Genomic DNA, 24,049 nt, shown 5'->3' on the forward strand with positions numbered 1-24,049 from the left:
ACGCTGCACCCCTGTGATAGCAAACCAGGCTCCAATCCTGCTTCCAGTCCAACCTTCTTCAGCCAGCGCAAACCCATGCTGCCATCTCCATGGGTCCAGGTGTGCACCCGACTCATCGACCAATCGTGCCAATGTTCCAATCAATTGGCAATGGCTCATAGTTCCCTCAATGAATATTTTCCTCAAGAGTTTACCATCTGAAAAGCGATTTTTTTTAACTGTGGCATGCTCTAGAGTGGCTGTCTTTTGATAGAAAAGTTGCTACCATGGCGAAAAACCTAAACTCCCAGCTTCAAAACAGGAGTCCACAAACCAATGTGTGAGGTCATGTCAGCAACATCTACCTCTTTCAAACAATTCTACAACTCCACAATTTCATTCAGCAGGTGCTTTTGCCCAAAGCGACGTACAACAATCCATGCAGCCTCCTTTTACTAATTACGAGGGACAGGTGTATTTATGAAGCGCTGTGCTCAAAGATGGGGCTGGAACTGGGCACACTCTGAGAAAACCATACTCCAAAACAACCACACAGGCCACAACCTGGAAACTGCTGAAGAAATCCAGGAAGACCCTGAAACAGCTGGGGAAGATCTGCAGCGGCAGAAATTGAGGAACTCACTGAACCAGCTGGAAAAAAACTCATAGAAAGGGATTAAGTCAAGTCAAGCTATTCAAAGATTCGTTGCATGTTGATGATGACTGGACTTTTCTCTCAGAAGGAAATTGATTTCACCAACAGAAACAAAGTATTGGGTTAGCGGATGGTAAGCTGCAAACACATCTATTTCCATTCAAATAATAACTGCAGCTTTCAAGGTGACAGGAGCGAGCGTTTACTGATTTAAAGTTAAGAGAACAGCCACCATAGACCAGACAGTCTCAGCGAACAAAGCTGACTTCAGCCTTCGAAGGCCAAGCCCAGCCCTTCAGAAGATGAGGCCCCTGAATTGTGACACTTCTTTCTGATGCTGTGAGGAGGCTAGGAGGTGCGGGCTTCAGTCATTTAATTGTCCAATCAGCTGCTCCCTCCCAAAAGAGGAAGGTCCCATATGGGCTTGCCTTAACAATTAACTTCAGAGCGTACTAAACAATAGAGTCAGAAGCCATCCACTTAGACCTTGACTGCATGAAGAGCCATTCCGTCAATTCAGGACAAGCATGTTGCAATTTCTCAAAATTGTAATTGTAAATCAATTTGATTTATTTTTCATGGAAAAACAGGGTGTGTGATTCAGATGTCCTTTTTAATGCTACAAATTTACAGTGAGAAAATCTATTATAGCCTATGTCTCAACTGAAAGTGAGAATGACACACTTGAGCTAAAATCGATTTAACATGGCTTTTAATCATATTTCATAAGATGTAGATCTAGAGAGAGCACAGGAGTGGCTGAACATCCATCCAGCCTGCTTTTTACACACTTACATGTATCTTCTAAATGCCATTAGTACAAAATGAAATGAATACATATAGATTCTGCTCATGCACACTTAAGGTTGTGTCCGAGGACTGGCAAGGCATCAAATATCCCTGCTGATATTCAATTTATTTATAAAAAAAAATAACTATACATATATTTTTGCTACTGAAATTTTCCTTATTCTTTAGTTAGACATCCAACACTCTTATTCCACACAACACGTTCAAAAACTCTCTTCCCTGCAGGTTTTGTAAGTGGAAGCAATTCGTTTGTGATTGGAGCCTGAGTGTCTCATATGGACTCTATAGAGAACAGCCCGCCCTGCGGTTTTTGTATAGGCGCCGTGTTTTCAACACCTTTGCATAACAATCCCCGGAGACACACACGGCTCAGCCTCGCCTGACTGACAGCTGTAGCTCGTCTCCCGGACGTCATTGCTTCTGTCTCAAATAAACTGACTCTCTTTGACTACTTCTGCTCTGTATTTTCGAGAGGAAAGCGATGGTCACCGCTCACGTGGGGAATGAATGAATGAATGAGTAAATGTTTTGAGGACATCACTCTGCAGCAGCAGCCTCACTCCCTTCATCCAACTCCTGTTCAGCACTTGCGCGCATCACTTACTCCTCACAGCAGCTCTCAGCATGACAACATCTGACTTCTCTGATATAGAGGCGTTTTTGGACTGCCACCCAGATCTTTTCGAGGAGTACCTCGTTCGAAAGGCAAAATGTGATCAGATAAGCAGGTGGTTGAAGGAGCACCAGCCGTCGAAAGTGTCCCCAGCTGAGGAGCGGCGCGGCGCGGCGTGGGACCCGCTCTGGCCGGCCAACTCAGACGGTCTCCGGCGCAGATCGTCCCACATGGAGCTACGGCGCAACTTCGCCCGGTCCAAAGCCACGACTACACATCGGACCTACGACGAGCATGTGAGCCTCAGCGAACACGAGTCCCAGTCCAGCATGAGGCGCCGTGCGCTCCTGCGTAAAGCCAGCTCCTTGCCTCCGACCACCGCGCACATCCTGAGCGCCCTGCTGGAGTCTCGGGTCAACGTGCCCCAGTACGCGTCCAGCGCCATCGACTATAAATACAGACTGAAGGAAACCAACGAGAGAGAGTTCTTCCTGGAGTTAGTGAAAGACATCTCCAATGATTTGGATCTGACAAACCTGAGTTATAAAATCTTAATTAACGTTTGCATCCTGGTGGACGCAGACAGGTGCTCGCTTTTCCTTGTTGAGGGACCCGAACATAAGAGAACGCTGGTGTCCAAATTCTTTGACGTCCACTCAGGGACAACTGTAAGACCATCATCCAGCACTTTAAACTCCAATGAAGTGCAGGTGCCGTGGGGGAAGGGGATTATTGGATATGTGGCAGAGCATGGAGAGACCGTGAACATCTCTAACGCATATGAGGTAAACCTGAGACATTTTGAAACTTTCATCAAATGTGGAGGAAACTAGATTATTGATATTTGACTAGAGCACAATGAGGTGGCCAGATCCTTACAAGAAAAGACTGAATCAGCTGAGATGGAATTATTCAGATGGATTTGAAGCCCTGAAAAAAGGACAGACATCGCCTCTTCCCTCTCAGTGAAAACTTTCCAGCACGAGAGGAGGGACTCCAATACACCGAGAAACAGCATCTCTTTTGTGCTACAAGACAAATACCTGAAAACAAGTGTTACAATTCTTTCAGCTTCCGATAAGCCAGATTTCGTCATACAAGCTATCAGTTGCTCCACATCGTTATATAATAGCCTTGGGCTGTGAGGCAACACGATGGTGCGAATCCCCCTGAGCTCCATTAGCAATTGCAACAGAGGAGATATGTGTCAGCGAGTGGTATTAGTTTTGTGCTTATAGGCCACATGCTGAGTCTTGAATATAAATAACCTGTGATCACTGCAGGATTCACACACACACACACACACACACACACACACACACACACACACACACACACACACACACACTTGGATCACTGTAGAAATTCATAATGAGTATATGTGTTTGTATAATATTTGTCTTTATGTCATCTCAGGACCATCGTTTTAGTGACGAGATAGACAAGTTAACAGGATATAAGACCCAGTCCATCCTCTGCATGGCCATCTGCAACAGCGATGGAGAAGTAATAGGGGTTGTACAAGCAATCAACAAAAATCCCATGGGCACTCCTTTCACCGAGGATGATGAGAAGGTGAGGCGCTCCACGTGTCTCTGTAGTAACTCATTTATTAGTTGTTTCGATCATTAAGAGCATTTTGGTGTGCTGAAGTTCACTGAACACACACACACACACACACACACACACACACACATTCACTCGCACACACAATACATCTGGAAACACTGTTTGTACTCTGGATCTTCCTAATGGCTGTGCAGAGGGACGAAGTGTTCCCTCAGAAGCGCGATACCAGCAAAATTAAGAGAGGAGGTCAACATTTGACTAGAGTGGAACATTAAATATGTCTGGTTGTGCAATAAACACGCGCACTTAGCCAACACATTCTGAGTGGATTCGCTTTCAACTGCTCCCTGAGCAATCCACTTCAAGTGAATTTACTCCGAAGCTCTTTGTTGTGTATCTCCTGAGTATGAAGTACTTGGTAGATGTACAGTGAGACACTCACAAAGGAAAGGAAATACAGGAGACAAAGTGAGTAATATGGAGAAATGCTTGTAAATCTTTCTGTTCTGCAAAAATTATTATTTATAAATTACATTTTCTGCTGTATTTAAAAGATTTTGGCCACAAGGTGGCAGAATATAGTTGTGGAAACGTATTTTTCTCTATATGTTTTGTGACTCCAACTTCAAAGAATCAACTTGAACAAAATTCTGTGATGGGAGCAATTCAGGTTAAAACATTTGACAAAAGACACAAATAATGGCTGAAATATACAATTTTTAATGAATACTTTTGAGCTAAAGAGGAAAAAAAACAAACTGATATGCAGGTTTACAAACCACCCGATGTCTCACATAATGCCTTCCTCCTCCAAATCAATGCTTCATTAAGTGGGAATCTATTTGAGCCGAAAAGAAAGAACCCCCCCCCCACACACACACACACACACACACTCTTACATTTGTGGATCATGCATGATTTCCATCACACCTCTTTCTTTGTTTCTTTTTTACTCAGGTGCTGCAGATGTATCTACCATTCTGTGGAATATCGATTTCCAATGCCAAGTTGTTTTCAGAGTCTCGCAAGGAGTATGAAAGGAGCAGGGTGAGAGAGTGTAAACTGCACTAAGAAAAGATGTAATTGTTTCTCAAACACTGGAGAATTAGAGACAGTAAAGCATTTATTGTGCATTCTTCACACAGTAACAAATCTTTATTGAAACCATTTTAAAAAAGCATTTCAGTTAACACACCGAGCATCCCCGAGTATTGTTTCATAGATGTCAACAGTGGGCTTCACAACGGAAACACAAGTTGTGCTGTTGTGTCTGCAGGCTCTTCTGGAGGTGGTCAACGACCTCTTTGAGGAGCAGACAGACTTGGAGAAGATTGTCAGGAAGATCATGCAGCGAGCATTGACCCTGCTGCAGTGTGAACGCTGCTCCGTGCTTCTCCTGGAGGACATCGACTCACCGGTGAGGACTGCGATCTCATTTTTATGCACGATAGAACACACAGCGCTCACTCTCATGCAATCATGTGTTATTTGGGGCTCGTCGTGATCATACATGTGTTTTATGAAGGTGGTGAAGTTCTCCAAGACGTTTGAGTTGATGTCTCCTTTGTGTAACATGGATCGTGACATCAGGTAAAACACAAAACCATTATAATACAGGAGCACACAAACGTGTCATACAAATAAACATTTGCCTGAATAGCACAGTAGACATACACTCTAATATTAGACAAGCATAAATTTTGGGCCTGATGTTGATGCCACATGGAAGCTCGATGGATATTTTTAACTCATCAACACAAGGACAGTGAGGCTGTATTTAACATTTAATGACATATTTCACTCGAAAATGAAAACCCCGTGATAGCACAAGAGGAAAAATAATACTCAAAGTTATGAGACAGCAGCATTTGGGAACGGTGAACATTTGCACACTGAGTTCCCCGATGTCTCCAGTGATTGTTGATCTATTTAGCTCCAAGTGGCAGACTATCTAGCATGGTGGAAAACCATCCCTGTCACTGTCGCTGCTTGTGCTGGATGTATTAGTGACTGTGGTTTGCTCTGTGTGTCACTGCTGATATCAGCATGGAGAAGCTTTCGTGTTCTGATTGGCTGATCAATAACAGCATTGCTGAGCTGGTGGCTTCTACGGGACTTCCTGTTAACATCAGCGATGTGTGCCAGGACCCTCGCTTTGACGCTGAGGTAAGTCTAAAAGGAATATGAAGCCACTTTTAAAGCCATATCAATTTGTGATTACTTTTTGAGTATATGAATATTTCCCAGTATTAACATGAGATACATTGTCATCGATTTACATTTATAAACTCCAAAGAGCAATCACGAGCCTTCTATTGTCAGTATAAACAGTACAAACAGTGCACCTTGCTCTCAGTGCTGGTCCTTCTGTTTACAGGCAGATCAGGCATCAGGCTTTCATATCAGATCAGTGCTGTGTGTCCCTATCTGGAATCGAACCCATCAGATAATCGGTAGGTTGACCACGATTAATTAATTGCGCTCACTTTCACTGAAAACCTGTTCAAATCTTACAATCAATGCTGTGTGTATGTGTTCTTCACAGGTGTTGCACAAATCTTGAATCGGCTTGACAGGAAGACTTTCAACGACGCAGATCAGAGACTGTTTGAGGTTTTAAAAACTCTGTGCCACCGATATTTTGAGCGTCGAATACGACTGATAATCTTAATTCTTCTCACATGCTTTTGTCTCCGTAGGCTTTTGTGATTTTCTGTGGACTTGGAATCAATAACACCATGATGTACAATCAAGTTAAGAAGACGTGGGCCAAGCAGTCTGTAGCGCTGGATGTAAGCACAGCCAAGACACAAGTTTGTCAGAAAGAAAAATGCCAACTTTTCAGGAAATATACTTATTGTTCATTTTCTCCAGGCACAGACAAGAAGATCGATCCTCTTCTCTCCTGTGTATGCAGATACGAGCTTACAGCCTGTTAGCTAAGCACAATGAATGGTAGTAGATGGGAAGTGTTAGCATATCTCAGTCAAAAGCAATCAGATACACCTTACTTTTTATAAATGTTCATTATGAAACATTTGAATTTTAGGATCAGATCTAGAGTGCAGGGTGCAGGGAATTCACACAGCACCTCAAAGGTAACACTGTAACTGACCAACAGAACAAAACCTGGCAAAGAGAAAATCACAGACGGCTGCTCCCCTTGGCTGACTCTGTAAGAGAGGATGATGAGGATTACTTGTGGACAAACCATGTTGATGACCTTCGACTGAGGTACATTAACCTCCCCAACCGCTACCATTCATTGTGCTAAGCTAATTAGCGGTTAGCTGGTCTCTGAGGGTCTCAGCTCCCTCATGCACACAGAGAGGAGAGAAGGGAATCTCTCTTCTTCTAGTTCTCAACATTTTCTGTTTTCTCTGTTCCCTTGCTTTTTGATAATTCTTTTTTAAAGAATTAATTTTAAAAAATTGGCACGTTATAATAATTTCACTAAAGACACTATCACTCCTATGAAAAATAATTGTCGTCCGCTTATCCGGTTGGTCCGGGTCGTGGGGGCAGCAGCCTCAGCAAGGAAGCCCAGACTGCCCTCTCCCCAGCCACCAGCTCGAGGCGTTCCCAGGCCAGCTGAGAGATATAATCCCTCCAGCGTGTCCTGGGTCGGCCCTGAGGCCTCCTCCCGGTCGGACATGCCTGGAACACCTTCAGGCTAGGTACGCAGATCCCTTGCTGTGTCTTCCATGAAGGGTCTGTTGAACCGTTCTTCGCTACGTTCCCCGTTCCTTTGCCTGTAGGACCAGTCTGCCTTAGGTGACCCAAAATGCCCCCGACAGCATAGCTCCTAGGGTCATGAGGGCACTCAAACTCCTCCACCATGATAAGGTGACGGTTCCAGGAGGAGATGAAAAATAATAATACTAAACATTATCAAGTGGTAAATAAAGCATACTTTATTTATTTATTAGCTGTTGTGAGGATATTACAAAAGCACATCTTCTTCTAGGTAGCAATCATGGCAGAACCTATAAGATCATGTACACCGAAACCGAAACACCAAAACACATGACAATGAAAAATAGTAGTAGTTTTTTTTACTTATAATCAATGACAGTGCGAATAAGCTTTATAAATACTATGACTTTACCTTGATAAGAGAACTGAAATACATCTATTGACATGATTTATGGATAAAATTCAAAGTTTATTTTCTAGTCAGCCTAAAAAATATCCCGACAATTTAAGATGGATTAAACTAATCATAACCCATGTGCTCTACTGCCCGGTGTCTAACCCGAGCCATCACGTTATCCTCAGTAAACATGAATCTGCTTCTCAACAATGAATATTTCAGCTGCTCTCAATAATTCACTCTAAACACACATCTCAGTCCGCTCACCTCTCATCAGAGGCAACAAACACTCGTGTCTCTGCTGTTTCTTTAAACACCTGATGGATTTTTTCTTTTCTTTTTCCATCAGGAGACCAAAAACATTGCAACAAAGTGGTTATAAAAACAGGGATGTGCTTTCTTTGATCCTGAATCCATGGCACTATAGGAAAGAGATTGCATCACAATGCTTGGAACATGGATTTTCCTGAGTGTCTTTCGTTTGTTTGATTCACGTCGTAACATCAGTGTAACAGTGTGCTGTTATATGGTGCCTTTATTCACATGATTTCTTCTTCTTTCAGATGTTGTCCTACCATGCAACTTGCTCAAAGGTCGAAGTTGACAGGCTAAAGGTAACCCTCATCAGGGGAAAACAAGAAAATACAGCATTAATGGTTCTTATGCAGTATAAGACTTTTAAAAGACCTTTTGGGTTTGGACCTTCATCATATTCTCGTAACATCTCGCCTTGAGGGAGTTTATGCAAAGTAGGCACAAACATTCAAAGAGACTCAAGGATGAAATGAAAAGATTTGGGCACTTCGAGGTCAAAAGCAAAGAGCTGCTTCCTGCCTGCAAGACTAAAGTGAGGGTTAAAACGATCTGTACTGTGTAAGGACAAATTGATGCTGGAGAACATTTCATGACTGAGGTTCATTGTCACAAACTGAGGATGTCGGTGGTTGAAGTTTTTATTTCGATAGAAGCAAATCATATTTCTGGTCTCTTATCACTTGACTTCCTCCTTGGTTGGCACTATGTGGCTGACAGTTGCGTCTTCTTTCCCCAAAGGCAGCAAAGATCCCCCTGAGCAGCGAGTTGGGCATAGACGAGTTTCACTTCAACGACTTCTCTTTGGACAATGACGCCATGATCACTGCGTCTCTACGAATGTTCCTGGAACTCGGTGTCGTCCAAACATTTAAGATTGACTATGAGGTGAGGTTCTGTTGTGTGCTCGTGTGTGTGTGTGTGTGTGTGTGTGTGTGAACCTCCAGTATGTCACCTGCATGTGTGTATTTGTCTGGTAGGTTTTGTGCCGCTGGCTTCTGACGGTGAGGAAGAACTACCGGACTGTGGCGTATCATAACTGGAGGCACGCCTTCAATGTGTCCCAGTGCATGTTTGTTATGATCACCGTAAGTTTCCTGTTATTAAGTCATATCAGACTTATCATTTCTTGTTTGTGGAACCTTTGAATCTGTCATTAAACTCAGTGTAGCCAAACTGTGTTCAAACTCACAGAGGTCTGAATCATTGAGGAAACCCCAAATCTCCAGTAATAACAAACATATCAGCCTTAAACATTCAGAAATGCCTCCACAATGATGAACGAGTCACCTCGAGCTCTTCCCATTTGATGGAACGTTGGACTCCACCATTCCAGAGTTTGGGTTGAGCCGATACAGACTGTAAACTGTGTGATACTGTCTGACAGTGCAGAATAAAACTTTTTTTTCACACTTGAGAGCCACTTGAAGGGAATGAAAGGAGAAACTGATCACACAGGGGCTAAAAAGAACTGTCACTGCAAAAGTTTGTCTAAAGAACTGTGTAAATGGATGTCAAACCAATTGACATTCACTTACTAAAAGAAACATAACTGGGAAGACTCATCGCGGAACAAAATCAATATGAAAATACAGCATGAATCTAGCATTGCAGTTGTATTATTCTTCAACGGTTTCCTAGTCAGAGCGACCTTGACCATCAACGGTCATCTTTGAGCGCTTTAGACTGTTACTTTTTTAAATTGGAAAAAGTCCCTAGAAGAGTTCCAGAGATACCGTGCTCATATGAGTTGACATTGACCTCTGACCACTAAAATCTTTTCAGTTCATCTTTTAGTCCTGGTGAACATTTATACCTAATGGAATTTGCACTAAAGTATTTATTGTACATAAAATATAGGAGGCAATAAAAGGAGTGGTGTCCTATATTTCATAAAGAATCATTGAGCGCATGAGGAGAGAATATATGCTGTGGTCACTAAGAGATTGAGTATGATGACAATATCATTTATGAGAAAAAACTTTTTTGTCTGAAAAGATATTCTTTGACTTTGTTCAGACAGCCGGCTTCCAGGATGTTTTATCGGAAGCTGAGATACTGGCGCTGATGGTTGGCTGTCTGTGTCATGACCTGGACCATCGAGGCACCAACAACGCATTTCAAGCAAAGTAAGTGACCTCAGGAGCAGATATCTGATAAAAGAATGACGTGTCACTGCTGTACTTCTCCTGCAGGACAGGATCTGCTTTGGCTTTACTCTACGGGACCTCTGCAACCCTGGAGCACCATCACTTCAACCACGCGGTGATGATCCTGCAGAGTGAGGTGAGGCGGTGAGGCTGATAAAACAGATGTGAGACAGAAGTTCATCACCTAACCTCACCAGAAGTAATGTGAATATATATATACACACACACGCACACACAGACTATTACATGAGTATTCTCATATCATTTGCATGCTATCTTTACCTCCTCGGTGCAGCCTGGACTACAACCCCACATCCCAGCAGCAAAATGAGAAATCAAACCAGTGGCAGTCAGCCGTGAAAAGATTTTCTGTCTAACGATTTCAGTGCCCCTGAAGTGCAGTTTGAGCTTAGAGACGACGCTGCACACAACCTGACTGAAGGGAGCAGCAGCCACGACTGCCGGCTGTTTGATTATCAGGGACTGAGTTCTCTAATGATTTCTTTGAGCAGGAGACAGAAAAAAGTCCTTAGATATAGCTAATTATACATATAGCTAATTGATACTCGACAGTAAGCAACAACTTTACCAATGCAGTGGCTTGAAAGGGATATTTTAGCTTGCTTTTATGTTACTGTGTGCTATTTTATGTTTTTTGCAGGGTCACAATATCTTTGCGAACCTTTGCTCTAAAGAGTACAGCAACATGATGCAGCTACTGAAGCAGGCTATCCTCTCCACGGACCTTACTTTGCACTTTGAGTAAGACACTTGATGAATAATCACTTTTTTATTGAAAGAAGTATTTACAGTAAATAGAGAATCCAAAAATTTTTTTGCCTCCATGTTCTTGACGTCTCCCTCTCTCTGCATTGAAAGGCGCAGAAGCAAGTTCTTTGAATGCGTTCTCTCTGACGAATTCAGCTGGACAGATGAAGCACATAGAGAAGTTCTCAGGTCTTTGTGCTAAATGAATAGAAGTATCCAGAGCAAAAATGACTTTCACTGCTCGTATGTCAGAATGCACTCTGATGCCTTCAACAGGTCTATGCTGATGACAGCCTGCGACCTGGGAGCAGTCACTCGGCCTTGGAAGATATCCAAACAGGTTCGAGATCACAGTGTCTCACATCTACGCTTTCATGATGGAGAACTGGAAGATAGAGACGTGGTATTTGGTTATAAAGAAAAGCTGCTTGCGTGTTGCCCCCTTTTCATACAGATGCTTTTACTCTTCAGAGGTTTGCATGTTGTCCCTCTCTAGAGTATTTCCTTGCTTATTACACACAGCATGTTGGGATAGGCCCTTGACTCCCTGTGGCTCTGAACCATAAATATATTATAATCATTATAATACATGCATGGACTGAATAGGATAAGCACCATAAAAGAATAGATGGATGCAGTAAACTGTTGTGATTTACTTGAACAGTTACAGTGCTTGAACCTTTTTCCTCTCAGACTTTGTTGTATTCACTTTCACAACAAGGAGTACAATTGTACCTCACTACAATGAGAGGTTAAACCTTGGTAACGGCAGCTGAGAAACCTGGAACCTTCAGTGAAGTGTGTTTGAAAATGTACTTCAAAGATTCCATTTTTATCCTAGTTGGTTCTACACATTACAGCAGTGACTTGTGCAATGTGTAAAATTGGCATATCTATCTATCGATCTATCTATCTATCTATCTATCTATCTATCTATCTATACATGTAGGAGTATAGTTACAGAGGAAGTAATGGACCACTGGATGATTGATGAATTGTTAATAATCATTTCCTGAGCGACAATAATAGAGGGTTTTTTTAGATGATAGTGAGGAGTTATTATATAAGAGAACACACTGGGAGATGCAGTATTCATGAATCATTAACACCACTAAGGAGGCAACAGGAGCACTGGTGTGTGTTTTTTTTTTGTTTGTTAGCAGGATATCTCGAAAACTAGTTGATGGATTTTGCTGATATTTGCTGGAAATTTTGTGAAGAATGATTCACTTTTGAGAGGCAAACTGATTCATATTGATCCTGAAGACTGTTCTAGTCCACTTGCGGTATCCGGGGTTTTTGATTGGGACTAATGCTTTTTGTCGTTTCATTTTTGTGTGTCTAATCTTGTTTAACTTCCTGCCTGTCATTGTGTCTTGTCGCTCAATAAGCATTTTGAACAGCTTTCAATTTGACATGTCCTGGCAGGGTAATAACAGGGATTATCGATCAAATCGATTACAGTCCTGTTGTGTTTACTTTTTTCACGGTTATCCAGAGAGAGCCGGTGTGAGCGCCACCAGGTCCCCGGCCTGCCTACATGGAACATGGTCATAATTCATGCTATTAATAACTTCTGTGTTTACTCTCTAGCGACAGATTTCTGTCCTCGTGCTCTACACCTGTTGTTTGGTTTGTCATTAGTTCTCTTGTTTTCCAATGTCAGGAACCCAGTCGCATCCTTTGTTCAACAACTACCCTTTTTTGTTCCTGGACATTTAGGTTTGTTTTGCCTTCCCTGCAATAAATCTCAATACCTGCCAGCGTGCAAATCTATCAGATATGTTGAAGTGGAGTTAAAAAAGAAAGCTATAGCCTTCATTTTGAGTAAATTCAGCTTCATGAAGGGTTGAATTATATTTTTCCAATTTTGAGCTTTTGTTGCTGTCGTATGGAAGATGTTAAAGAAATGTAGGCAATGAAATCAGGGCTGACAGACTCATGGTTCCCCCCCTTGGTGCCACTGTAGAAAATGTGATTTTTTTTAAAAATACCCAAAACTCTGAGCCACAAACCAACAGTAGCCTACAAAAATGAAGCTAGTAAACATGGAGACTTCTTAGTATGATGCATTACTTCGCCTCTGAGTGTGCATACACGTTATTCAGACAGCACAACAACAAAGAGTCATGAAGAAAGTGGTCAGTATGATATAATAATTCTTTAACATAAACCCCAGATTCAGCAACTGTATATGATCCTTCATTCACTCATTCTGGAATTACTCCTCACTCAGTCCTTATAATTCACAGTTTTATGCATCATTTGAAAGTGTTTCCATGTACTGTACTTTAACGGGAATAATTTAAAGAGAATTATGCAGGCTTGCAAATAATAATAATGTTATGTCAGAGTTATAGGAATAGTCAAATATGGCACAGATACTACAGATACTATAAAAGGTATACATCCTTTTTAGCTCTGAGCCCATGTTTCCACTTTTATCATAAAATAATCATTTCCATTGATGTCCCAAGGTTGCAGAACTGGTGACAAGTGAGTTCTTTGAGCAAGGAGACAGGGAGAGATCAGAGCTAAAGCTGACCCCAGCGGTAAGCATACCCAGCATGGAATTTTAACTGTCTGTGACAAATCATTCGTTTTTCTGTACTTACAACGTATTTCTATCCCATAACGGGTTGCTAACATATCAAAATACTTCAGGGTTTTTTTTTTTTTTTATCAAAGTTGTTTGACATTGCAGGATAAAAACAGGAGCTTATCTCCTCTCTTTAGGCCATATTTGACCGCAATCGTAAAGATGAATTACCCGCCTTACAGCTGGAGTGGATAGATGGGATCTGTAAACCTCTTTACCAGGTACTTTACATAATGGAATCTGTCAAAAATGTAATGCATTTTGGTATCATATTATCAATAGTAATAATAAAATATCATGTCTTCCCCAGGCACTGCTGAAGCTGAACAGGAAATTGCAGCCAATGGTTGAAGGGATAGACGCCAATCGAAAGAAGTGGCAGGAAGTGTGCTCATGTAATAATCAGCACACACAAGGAGCCTCAGTGTCCAGTCAGAGTACTGAACCGAGTGTGAATCCCGAGACTCCAGAAACCGATAAACAGCCAGAGGCTATTAAGACTGTGAAGCCAGTTGAAAAAGCCACGTCTAAGGACAGCCAGGACAAGAAGTTTAGAGGAAACAGGGATTCGTTACCTGGGCTACAGGAATGAAACAAATGGATCTGTCATATGAGTCACATGGGGTTTCCTCCCATACCCTGTGATTTGAAAAACACCCTGGAATTGATTTAACAATTGATTGAAATGCAGTTTTCATCAGCTGAGCTTTTTCTCCCAAGTGGTCACTGTGTAACTCAGGGGGAGGACGAAACTCTTTTTAAAGGGTAGTTTCCCATTTCTCTAAATCCGTCTGAAAGCTTTTAATAAATGACATTTATCAGAATGAAAGCTTAGACCAAAGAGGGCCATTATAATGTTAGATAAAAGAACAGCCTCAAACCCTTTGGAATGCCTTTACAAAACACAAATGAAGTCACTGTGATTTCTGTCTGTCACATATTTCACCATGAATGTATAACGGAGCGTGATCTTGTTCCTGAATGTTAATTACTGTCTCACGTCATTTACTGCATGGCATTAGTTTCATTATGTGCAGGTGAATCAAGCATTTGGCCGTCGGTGTGTTTTGCGCATTGCATGTTTGCATCGTATCAGTAACAGCGCGTTCTCTATGTAAGGAATGAGGCATGATGAATGAGTGTTAAAGGAATGTGAAAAAAAGTCAAGGTCACTGAAAATCTGCCCTCTCAGGCTGTGTGTGTGTTTGTGTGTGTGTGTGTGTGTGTGTGTGTGTGTGTGTGTGTGAGTGTGTGGGTGCGCGCGCGCGCGTGTGTGTTTACCTGCAAGTATGTCTGTTTTTGGGTTTTTTTTTTAAAACATTTTCGTAAAACGCTGCTTCCTCTTGTGCCCACAGCTGTACTACATGTACAGAAAACCCTTAGGATGTGAATGATGATTTCCTGGTGCAAATGTCGGCTAATTCTGTTAGAAAAGTGCACACATGCATGAAAAATTCGAGTGATATTTTTTTGTTTCACCCTGGATAGGATTGACAAATAATGGTATTTGTTGAAAACAGAACCACAAAGGATAATTCTACTTTTTTTCTTCCAATCTGGGACCTTTTGGGGTCATAACAAATGATAAGAACAAAATCATTTGAATTGTTCCAATATTTAGCTCGAATGGCGTGACCACAACTGAGAAACAGGTGCAACTAGCATACGCGGAGACCATTGAAAGCTTGTTTTTGCGTCCAACAGGCTCAGGTTTATTTTCAGCATGTGATTATTACATTATTAAGTAACAGTGACATCACATTCAAATACTCATCCACATTAAGATCACCAACATATTCATTCCTTACTTGGAAAATATATGATTTGAGGCATTTGTTGTCAATTTCGGCATGTATTTTCCTGTAATTAATCCCAAAACACACAAAACTACAGTACAAAATGAAACTTAAACAGATCTTTCAGATAACAATCTGACCTTTTAAGTGGTGAAAACTTTCACTGGATGGACAGTTGTAACATTATTACATCATATATTGTTGTTTTGCAGCTGCCATCATTGTGATCTGACTCAGTATTGAAAAGATTCCAATTATTATTGTCCATGTCAATCATTTTTACCCCAAAACATTGGAAAATAGGGCTCAGGTTGAGAAAAATAGAATATTCCTTTGATCACCTTCAGAAATGTACAGGAAAATACCAAGGTTCTGGCAAGAATGGGTTTATATGTATTGATTCGTTAGCAATGTGTTATCACTGTATTTTGAAATTGGGACGTGACAGCATGTTGGTTACTGTAAGAAACGCATGGCTCATGTTTGACGTAGATACTGGACACTGATCTCGATGCCTTTCGATTGCCCGAAGAGATTTGCTCTGCATGAAGTTCCCGTTGAGTTGAGTTGAGTTGAGTGTCGTTGCAAATATTGTTACTGCAGTGTTGTTGAGAACAGATAAAGATTTCTATTTTCAGACTGACTTTATCAGAATAATACATTCATTATTTTTCATACGCTAGCAAAGTGTACAATTGGCATTTTCTCCTGCCATTTATACTATCCAGTAAAAATACATTATTAGAGATGATGAGAATGTGTTGCATTTCAGATAAAACAGAGTAAATTTGTCTCCAGCTGATGGTTTTGTGAATAAAATGCTGTGAAATTCAAATCACTGAGCTGTGCTTGTTTTTTTGTTTTTTTTTTGTATGTGTTTTCTATGTGTTCAGATTTAGAAATAACTGTGGGAAACAAACCATAATTGTGCGGAATTAGTTTTAATCACAAAGTGAAAAAAGCAATATAGTAAAATAATAAATACTTTACACAAGGAGGAACTTAGTGTCCAGACTAAAGTGTAAAAGAGTCTTTGATTCAATAGTTCATCGTCTTTGAACGGTCTGGGTGGCACGTTTGTTCGGTGGCTGGCATTGTTGTCAAAATGCCTTTTGACAATTTCAGAATAGCTTTACATGTCTCCAAGTAGGAAATAATTGTGTCAAATGATTTATCTGAAAACTTTTCCAGATAGAAATAAAGCAGTCAAGTCAAAAGTGTTCCTGTAGCACATTTCAGACAACATAAGGACTTCAAATCATCTCAAAATGGGCCCAGAAGACAAAACCTCATCTATAAATTCAATGACTGTAAACACTTGTGACCTGAGAAGGGATAATAAAGGTTAACTCATCCAGCAGGCCAATAAAACAGTCTTACATCGAGCATGTCACAGACAGAGAGACAGAATATTTACATATTCATACAGTCTCTTTTAAATCCTGTTATTCATCTGTGGAGAGTGTTTGATGTTGGTTTTAATAAGGCATCGAGGTGAGGCAACAGTAGCTGCAGCGCAAGTGTGTAAAACTCGGTTTGTGTAGTTGGACGTGCATGCTGCCGCCAGCCGCCAAGCCATAGCCAGAGCTGGGCCTTAATCTATAATTTAACATGGATGGAGTTAATTCTCCTCAGGGTCGATGATCAGGGGAGAGTCGGATGGAGAGAGGAGAAGAGAGCCTTCCAACCTCATTTTTGATATGGGGCCTGGCTCTGCCACAGTCTTTGATCTCTCTCTCCTCGACTCCCTTTATACTCTCCACTGCCTCTTATTCTGCTTTTCTCTCTCTCTCTCTCTCTCTCTCTCTCTCTCTCTCACACACACATACACACACACACACTCCTATTCAGTCTGACATACTGTACTATTACACACACTGAAAAACATATGCAAAGCACTAAAAGACTGTGTGAACACACCCCTGGAGAGGTTTAATATCATGTCTAATAACCTCAAAGCCATTAATGCACCTGTTTTATATCCTGCGTGGTTTCTTATGAGAAGGAAAATGAAAAAAAAAACAAAACTTGTTACAACCCCTAAGAATGAGTCACTCAGAACCTTGTGTGTGTGTGTGTGTGTGTGTAAACATAATTACTGTAATGAAATCACCATTTACTGCCACTTTGAAAAAGAGGAAATGTATTTTTAGAAAGCAGATTGTGGCAAGCAAAGGCATGCAAATAATAGTGTGAAGTAGACTATAAATATTAATACGTGCTCTCAATACTAATGGCAATGTTCCAGGAATAGCTTTGCTCGCCTCTCAGCTATTTAGTCTATTATGCCCTTTTTTTAATGACGCAAAAATGGAACTCTCTTTTATGAGTTTAAATAAAGAAGCAGGGATGGCTTCATCATTTACATTTTCACCACCACCACCACCACCATCATCATTTTTACAACACCATACACAGGATGTAGGGCAGATAGTAATAAAAACAAAACAAAAATCTGTTGCAGGGAACCAACTTCATGGTTATATTTCGATCAGACTTGTGCTTGGTTAGTTAAATGTTATTTATTCACAAAGTTGTACTAACTTCATCACTGACGAACACACCCACAGGTATTACAGTAGCTACAATTGTTAATTCTGTTCATTGTTTCCAATGACAAGGAGGCGTTCATTTCGTTCACCAGTTCATTCCTGCTGGCTCCACCAGCTCACGTCCCCGTCTGTCCATCAGTCTCTTCCCTTTCTCTCTCTCTTTATCTCTGTCCCACTCTTTCCTTCTGCATATCTGTCTTCCTCCATTGTCTGTCTTTGTCTCTGCCCCGCTCTCCTGCTCTCTTTCCCTCCAACTGGTCAAAGCAGAAGGCCGTCCCCACTGAGCCTGGATCTGCTCGACGTTCCTGCCTGTTAAAAGGAAGGTTTTCGTCGCCACTGTTGCAGGATGTGTTGCTGATGGAGAATTGTTGGGTGTAGATTCAATGAAGGGGTGTGGTACTGGACCTGCTCTACCTGTAAAGTGTCATGAGATAACTTTTGTGATTTGGCGCTATACAAATAAACGTGACCTGACTTGGTTGCTCACAGAATCACCAAGATAACATTTGACACAGGTGGAAATGATTGTTTATAGGTGGAGTGTATTGAAGTTGATCCTTGGTTGCCAAGTAGTGCTAGTTATGGCTTTCAGAACCTTGGCTCTGTCTAAAAAACCAACCCACATTCAAACTAGTGAACCGGTAACCGGTAAAAGGAGGGAGGGAGGGAAGGAGAGAGAGAGGAGGCATGTGAACCTGGTTTAGGGGTTTGAGACAAATGAATTGTTGGTAAAAATGCTCAGAATGGTCCAAAATAAGGTTGGTGATGTCATATTTTAATGTTATATCTTTCCTAAGTTTTGTTCATGCCAACTGAAACCATCTGTTTATCTTAGTATTTAGCAAGAAATGCGCCAGTCAGGACAAAACCAGAACTTGCAAGAGCTTTTGTGTATCATATGACATCGCTGGCTGTTAAACAGACAGTGCCATTGTTAAGAATGACTGTGGACATGAATGGACATGAGATAACAGTTCGTTATCGCTCTAAAACAATCCTTTGAACCTGCGCTAGATGGTTTTTTCTGGACTGTTAGAAAAATATGCTTGAGGCCGATCGTATTGACACCACCTGCGACGATGAGGCCCTAAAAGTTCCAACATTCCTGAAAGACTGAGAAGGTAACAAATGTGCTCCCTCCTGCTGCACTGCTCTGACCACGGTTTGCTGTGAATCCCATGTTGTAGGACTTGTTGACTTGTGTTGACTCCCCCACTGCCTCGGGCTGTTTTAAACTCAGCCATTCGTGCTGTCTTTGTGTGCAACGGAGGAACACGTCCTACTTGAAGGTGCTCTCCCTGAGCAGTCACGTGAAGAAGACTCAGTGGAGATTGGTGCGTGCTTTTAGCTTTGCCATTTACAGCGATGTCATGTCTGGATGTCCGTCAAAATCAAAGCATCCTCAGTATTATGACATGGAGATGAATAATTGATTCATGCAGGCGGCTCAGTGGTTATGTAACAGCAGACCCGCTAAGGCTTCAGACAGTGTTCTGGTCTGCTGCAAGTAGACACAACTGTTACAACACCTTGTTGATATTTCTAGTTTTGCTATTTAAATGCACGTGATTGATCAGATTGGTATGATTACGATACAGACTAAATAAAAGAGGTGATGTCAAACACAGTTTTCCATCCGTTATATCACATCTCAACATCTTCTTCCTCAAAGGTGCAGTTGCAAGGCAGTTATTGAAGAGGTTGCTTCCAGAATTTCAAAGATAAGAAGGTATTTTATTAGGAATTAAATACATTTGCTGATTCTGGTTAAGGATTTGGTCTGAATACTATCTGACACTTTGTAAAAAGCAGTTTCTTGCAAATACTTCTGTGTAGGTTTATTTGACAGTTTGCTCCCTCCAGTGGTGATCAAGAGCATCAAAATGATAGGAGTGTGTCAACAGTTTTTATTTACTCAAGATGAGATTAAAATAGAACATGTAAAATCTTGTTTAATTTTGGAGGTATTAATATATTTATACATTCATTTCTGTCTGACTTGCCCCCCACTGCCGCTTCTCTAACTCACTAACTCACTGACCCAAAAATCATCGTTTTGCAAGTTGGTGGCGAATTGTATCTCTGATTAACTGGTCTGGTTTTCTCTGCCACCCTCCTGATTGTCTGTTTGTGTGTCAGAAGCCACGTTACTGCTTTGATGCACTGAAATGAAGGGGTGGGGTGGGGTGGGGAGTGGCAGCTCACATTAGACTCAAAGAGCACAAGGGGGCGCCATCCAGGGAATGAATAATTCAAGACGTTTATCCTCTTTGGTTTCTTTTCTTACAGAACAGACAACAAAGAGGTTTAAAGGACATAAGGCATGTAGATTAAATAAATGCAATTTCAGGTGGAGAGAAAGAAAGGGAGCGAGAGAGAGAGAGAAAGAAAGAAAGAAAGAGGGAGAGAGAGAGAGAGAGAGAGAGAGAGCGAGAGAGGCGGAGTATTTGCTCTTGACCAATACCATGGATTTGACCAGAGACTATAAAGACAGAGGGAGGGGCCAGAGGTCTCCCTGTGTGTTGACAGCTGGGAACGCCCCTCCCTGATGACAGGCCAGGGCTGGATTCCTTCAATGAAAAGCCCTTTGATTGTTGGCAGGAACTCCTCTGGTTTGGCTGAATGGCTGTCAGTTCTGTCAGGGTGATGGACGGGCGGGTATTTCACCCCTGATAGAAACAAGCCCCCCTCCAGTGAGCCCACTGACTCTTGGAGTGCAGGACCTCTGCCAGTCAACTCCTAACCTTTTTCCAAACAGATGGAAGCAACCATTGTAAAACTAAACGCAAATCCAAAGTTAAAGTGAAACCGGAGAAGATATAATAAGGAGGGTGAGGACAGCTTGAGATTCTTCTTATGAATACATGGGCCTTGACTACATGAGGAGATCAATATGGAGATAAATCACCAAGATCTCATTTGCAGTCACATGCGTCCTCTTCACATGAAGCCAAAGATGCCGCTCTATCTCGGTTAAAACATTTTTTATGATTGATTTTCAGGTTCTACAAGTAAGAACAGAAAAGTGCCCAGGGACTCTGCTGTTCTCTGGTGTCACTACTCTCCCTCTCTCTGACTGCCTGCTGCTACAATGTGTAGCTTGAACTGCAGCCCCTTAACACGCTACTACCAGTATGTGTTCCAACAGCAAAGCCGAGCAGCACTGAATCATCATTGTTAGCCTGAAATGATCAACACTGCGAGCATATACTGCGAGCTCAAATCCCAGCTCAGGCAGCGGCAGTATTTCTCTCTCGGCTTCGCTCGCTTCAAGCTCGCACACACTCCAAATACACCGACTCCAAATGCAATTGTTTACGTTGAGTCCGCCTCTACCACCACGCCATGAATCATCACTCCCCATCGTTGTGGCAGAGCTGGAATAGTAGCAGCTTTGGGTTTGTGTGGGCATCCATCCAGCCATGGCCTTCGAATTCAAAACCATAAATCTCTGTCGCTCCTCTGTCCAAGGATCAGTCATCTGTCATCCTCTCATCTCTGTGACTGAGAAAGAAAACACCTGCAACTGATTCCAGCAGGAAGATCGTTTATTTTTGTCCCTCCAGCAGCTAAACGTCTAAAACCGATTCCGTCTTGAGTTTTTCAGTAAGGACTGAATAATTTCTCAGGTTGTCTATATGACATCATTAATACACAAATTTCTTTTGAATGCTCTCTCTTTGCTGGCAGCTGTGGGGCTTTATTCATCACTCTGACCCCAGGTGACTCCCCAGCATCCTGGAGGTCTTTATAAAACGTTAAAGAGCAGCGCAGGAATGAATCCTATAACCCTGCAATTATTTACCATTGTTGAATCTCTGGTTAATACAATACTTAAGTTATTTCACTTTTTGTTCTGTAGCACACAAAATGTCAATAAATATCACACTTTTGAATTTTGATGCTTTTACATGACTTAAAATTGCACAGGTAGCTAAAGTAGACCACAGAGGTAGATGTAAACATTAAACACCATCACACCAAAACCAGAAGAAGCTCAAAGCAAGTTGTTGTGACACTGACGCCACGCATCTGTGCTCTGTCACCTACTTATTTACTTCCAAGCGACTGCATTTACATTTACAGAAATCATAAAAGTGGTTGTCCATTATCATGCAGAATGAAACTTTTCCCTGCAATAATCCATAATCCAATATTTAAAAAAAATACATCTCTCCTGCAAGATTCTGTATTGTTCCCTTCACACAAGTGATTCGTGTGTGTGTGTGTGTGTGTGTGTGTGTGTGTGTGTGAGTTTAAGAGTCTTATAATCAATCTTCTAAAACATGTTTCTACATATCCAGTAGAAGTATATTAGAAATATATACCTCTGCCAAAGCCAATGATATTTTTTTGGTAGGTTAAACTATTATACGCCAAAATTTACCGGATTCTTCCACTCCAAAACTGGCCAGGTAGTTTTTGCATCATCCTGCAAACAAATAGACAAAGGAATGCATGTGAGAAACGTTATGTCATTAGCAGAGATAAAAACAGATTTCTATTCGTTCGGTCTTGATCATGAGCTTCTCAACATGAGCAGAGCAGGATGAAATCTTCAACTGTTCCTTGTGAAACTTCTTACAGGGCCAAACTGTGATAAAAGCTCTGTTTCTCCTTTGCACATTTGGGAAAGAAACATCATTCATGTTCCAGAAGCAGCAAGCAGAGGAGTCAGTAATGGAAGGAATGGAACATATTACACTACAAAATAAAAAAAAAACAGCTTAATCAGTAAAACACAAGCCAGAGGAGTCTTCTTTCCTCACTTGCAAACATAAATTTGTTACGGCCCTTTTACACCACGACCATTGACTCAGCTCCCCCTCAGAGACGGGTGGGGTGGTAGTGGGGGTGGGGGTGGGGGGGGTCTGGTAGTCTGAGAAACTCAAGACACAAACCACTCAGCCATCACAAGCACTTAACGTCTTTGTAAAAACGCTACACTGTTGTTTACTGTTGGCTTTGTTGGAAGGAAAAGCTGGAGCCCTGGTGTCTCTGCGCTAACAAGGCCCATCTGAGAGCAGAAGGGGAAATATAAGCCGGCCTGTGCCTGCCACTTAATTTCCTGGCTGGTAAGAGCCTGTTTCCTGTGCATCAGCCGAAACATGGCATTTACACCCGAGGGACTTTGCCACTTGTTTCTCCCCCCTGGAGCTCCCCCTCCTCCACTTCTGACTTCTCAGCTGCAGACATTTATTTTCAAGACACACTGAGTAACAGCTTCCAGATTAAGTCCTGATAGGATTCCAATTGAGAGGGATATTTTGGAGGATGGACAATATAAATCAGCTTCATGTTCAGCCATGTTCAGGCTACACTCAAAGTGTCTGCAGCTACAGAAACATACTTTTATCCAGGAACTACTTCACAGCAAGTGGGGAGCTGTCGATGGGCGCACATTTAAGCAAGTTGTTGCTGAAATGTATTCACAGTGTTGCACTACATAAGTGATAGGAATCGTTGTTTTTGGAGCAAAAAAAGAAAGTCAGAGCAAGAATTTCAAAGTCAGTTCCCGTGTGAAGTTGCAATTCAAGTTCTTATTTTGGAGTAATTGTGAATGTGATTGGTGTCAAATCAACCTGAAACTCAGATGTCCTGTGCATGGTGCTTTTTTTTCATAAAACATATATTTGGTTTTCAAGGATTCAACAGAACACTAGAAGTCACTTAAGAAGTGTGTTCTACCACCGAGACCAGGTCAACCAAACCCAACATAAGATAAATTTCGTTTTTGCTGTGTTAAATGGACATGGCCAAAAAAAATGGAATGGGTACTTCCTCGGCCTATACTTCACTCCTCCTCAAAAACCAGCCTCAAAATGTGCCTCCATAATGCTGCGAACAGACAAGTAAACTAGACTGAGAACATTACCTCTTGGTTGAAATAAAGAAACACTGACCTTCATTTTCCTTTTCTTCTATCCTAAATGCAAATCTCCAAAACTATGCTGAGTATTTAAATCTAGACTTCAGTTTTCTGATGTCTGCCTCCATCAATTATCCAGATTTCACCGCTGTGTATGCTGTGCCTTTATTCTAAGTCTGAGGGGTAATTACTGGCAGGGGCTGCTTCAAGCTGTTATTTTCCAGATGGCAGGAAGGCAAAGGCTGAGGAGCAGGCTGGTCCCACCACGTGCAAGATCCTACACT

The 24,049-nt window shown here is 41.6% G+C and overlaps 1 protein-coding gene across 1 annotated transcript; it reads left to right on the plus strand.

Annotated features, from left to right (window-relative positions):
- Window positions 1-1,853: 1,853 nt before the first annotated feature.
- pde11al (phosphodiesterase 11a, like) lies at window positions 1,854-16,151 on the plus strand. The gene is made up of 20 exons (XM_086218638.1): window positions 1,854-2,842; window positions 3,474-3,632; window positions 4,584-4,673; window positions 4,903-5,043; window positions 5,152-5,216; window positions 5,672-5,792; window positions 6,004-6,079; window positions 6,172-6,239; window positions 6,326-6,418; window positions 8,283-8,333; window positions 8,773-8,919; window positions 9,012-9,119; window positions 10,051-10,160; window positions 10,227-10,317; window positions 10,843-10,943; window positions 11,061-11,138; window positions 11,226-11,289; window positions 13,427-13,501; window positions 13,686-13,769; window positions 13,859-16,151. Exons 1-20 carry the CDS (start codon window positions 2,069-2,071, stop codon window positions 14,138-14,140), a joined length of 2,778 nt encoding a protein of 925 aa, XP_086074764.1. The 5' UTR covers window positions 1,854-2,068; the 3' UTR covers window positions 14,141-16,151.
- Window positions 16,152-24,049: the final 7,898 nt, after the last annotated feature.

This window comes from Aulostomus chinensis, chromosome 11 (assembly GCF_037954235.1).
Source record: "Aulostomus chinensis isolate RoL2024-O1b breed Wild chromosome 11, RoL_Achi_v1.0, whole genome shotgun sequence".
NCBI classification, from domain to species: domain Eukaryota; kingdom Metazoa; phylum Chordata; class Actinopteri; order Syngnathiformes; family Aulostomidae; genus Aulostomus; species Aulostomus chinensis.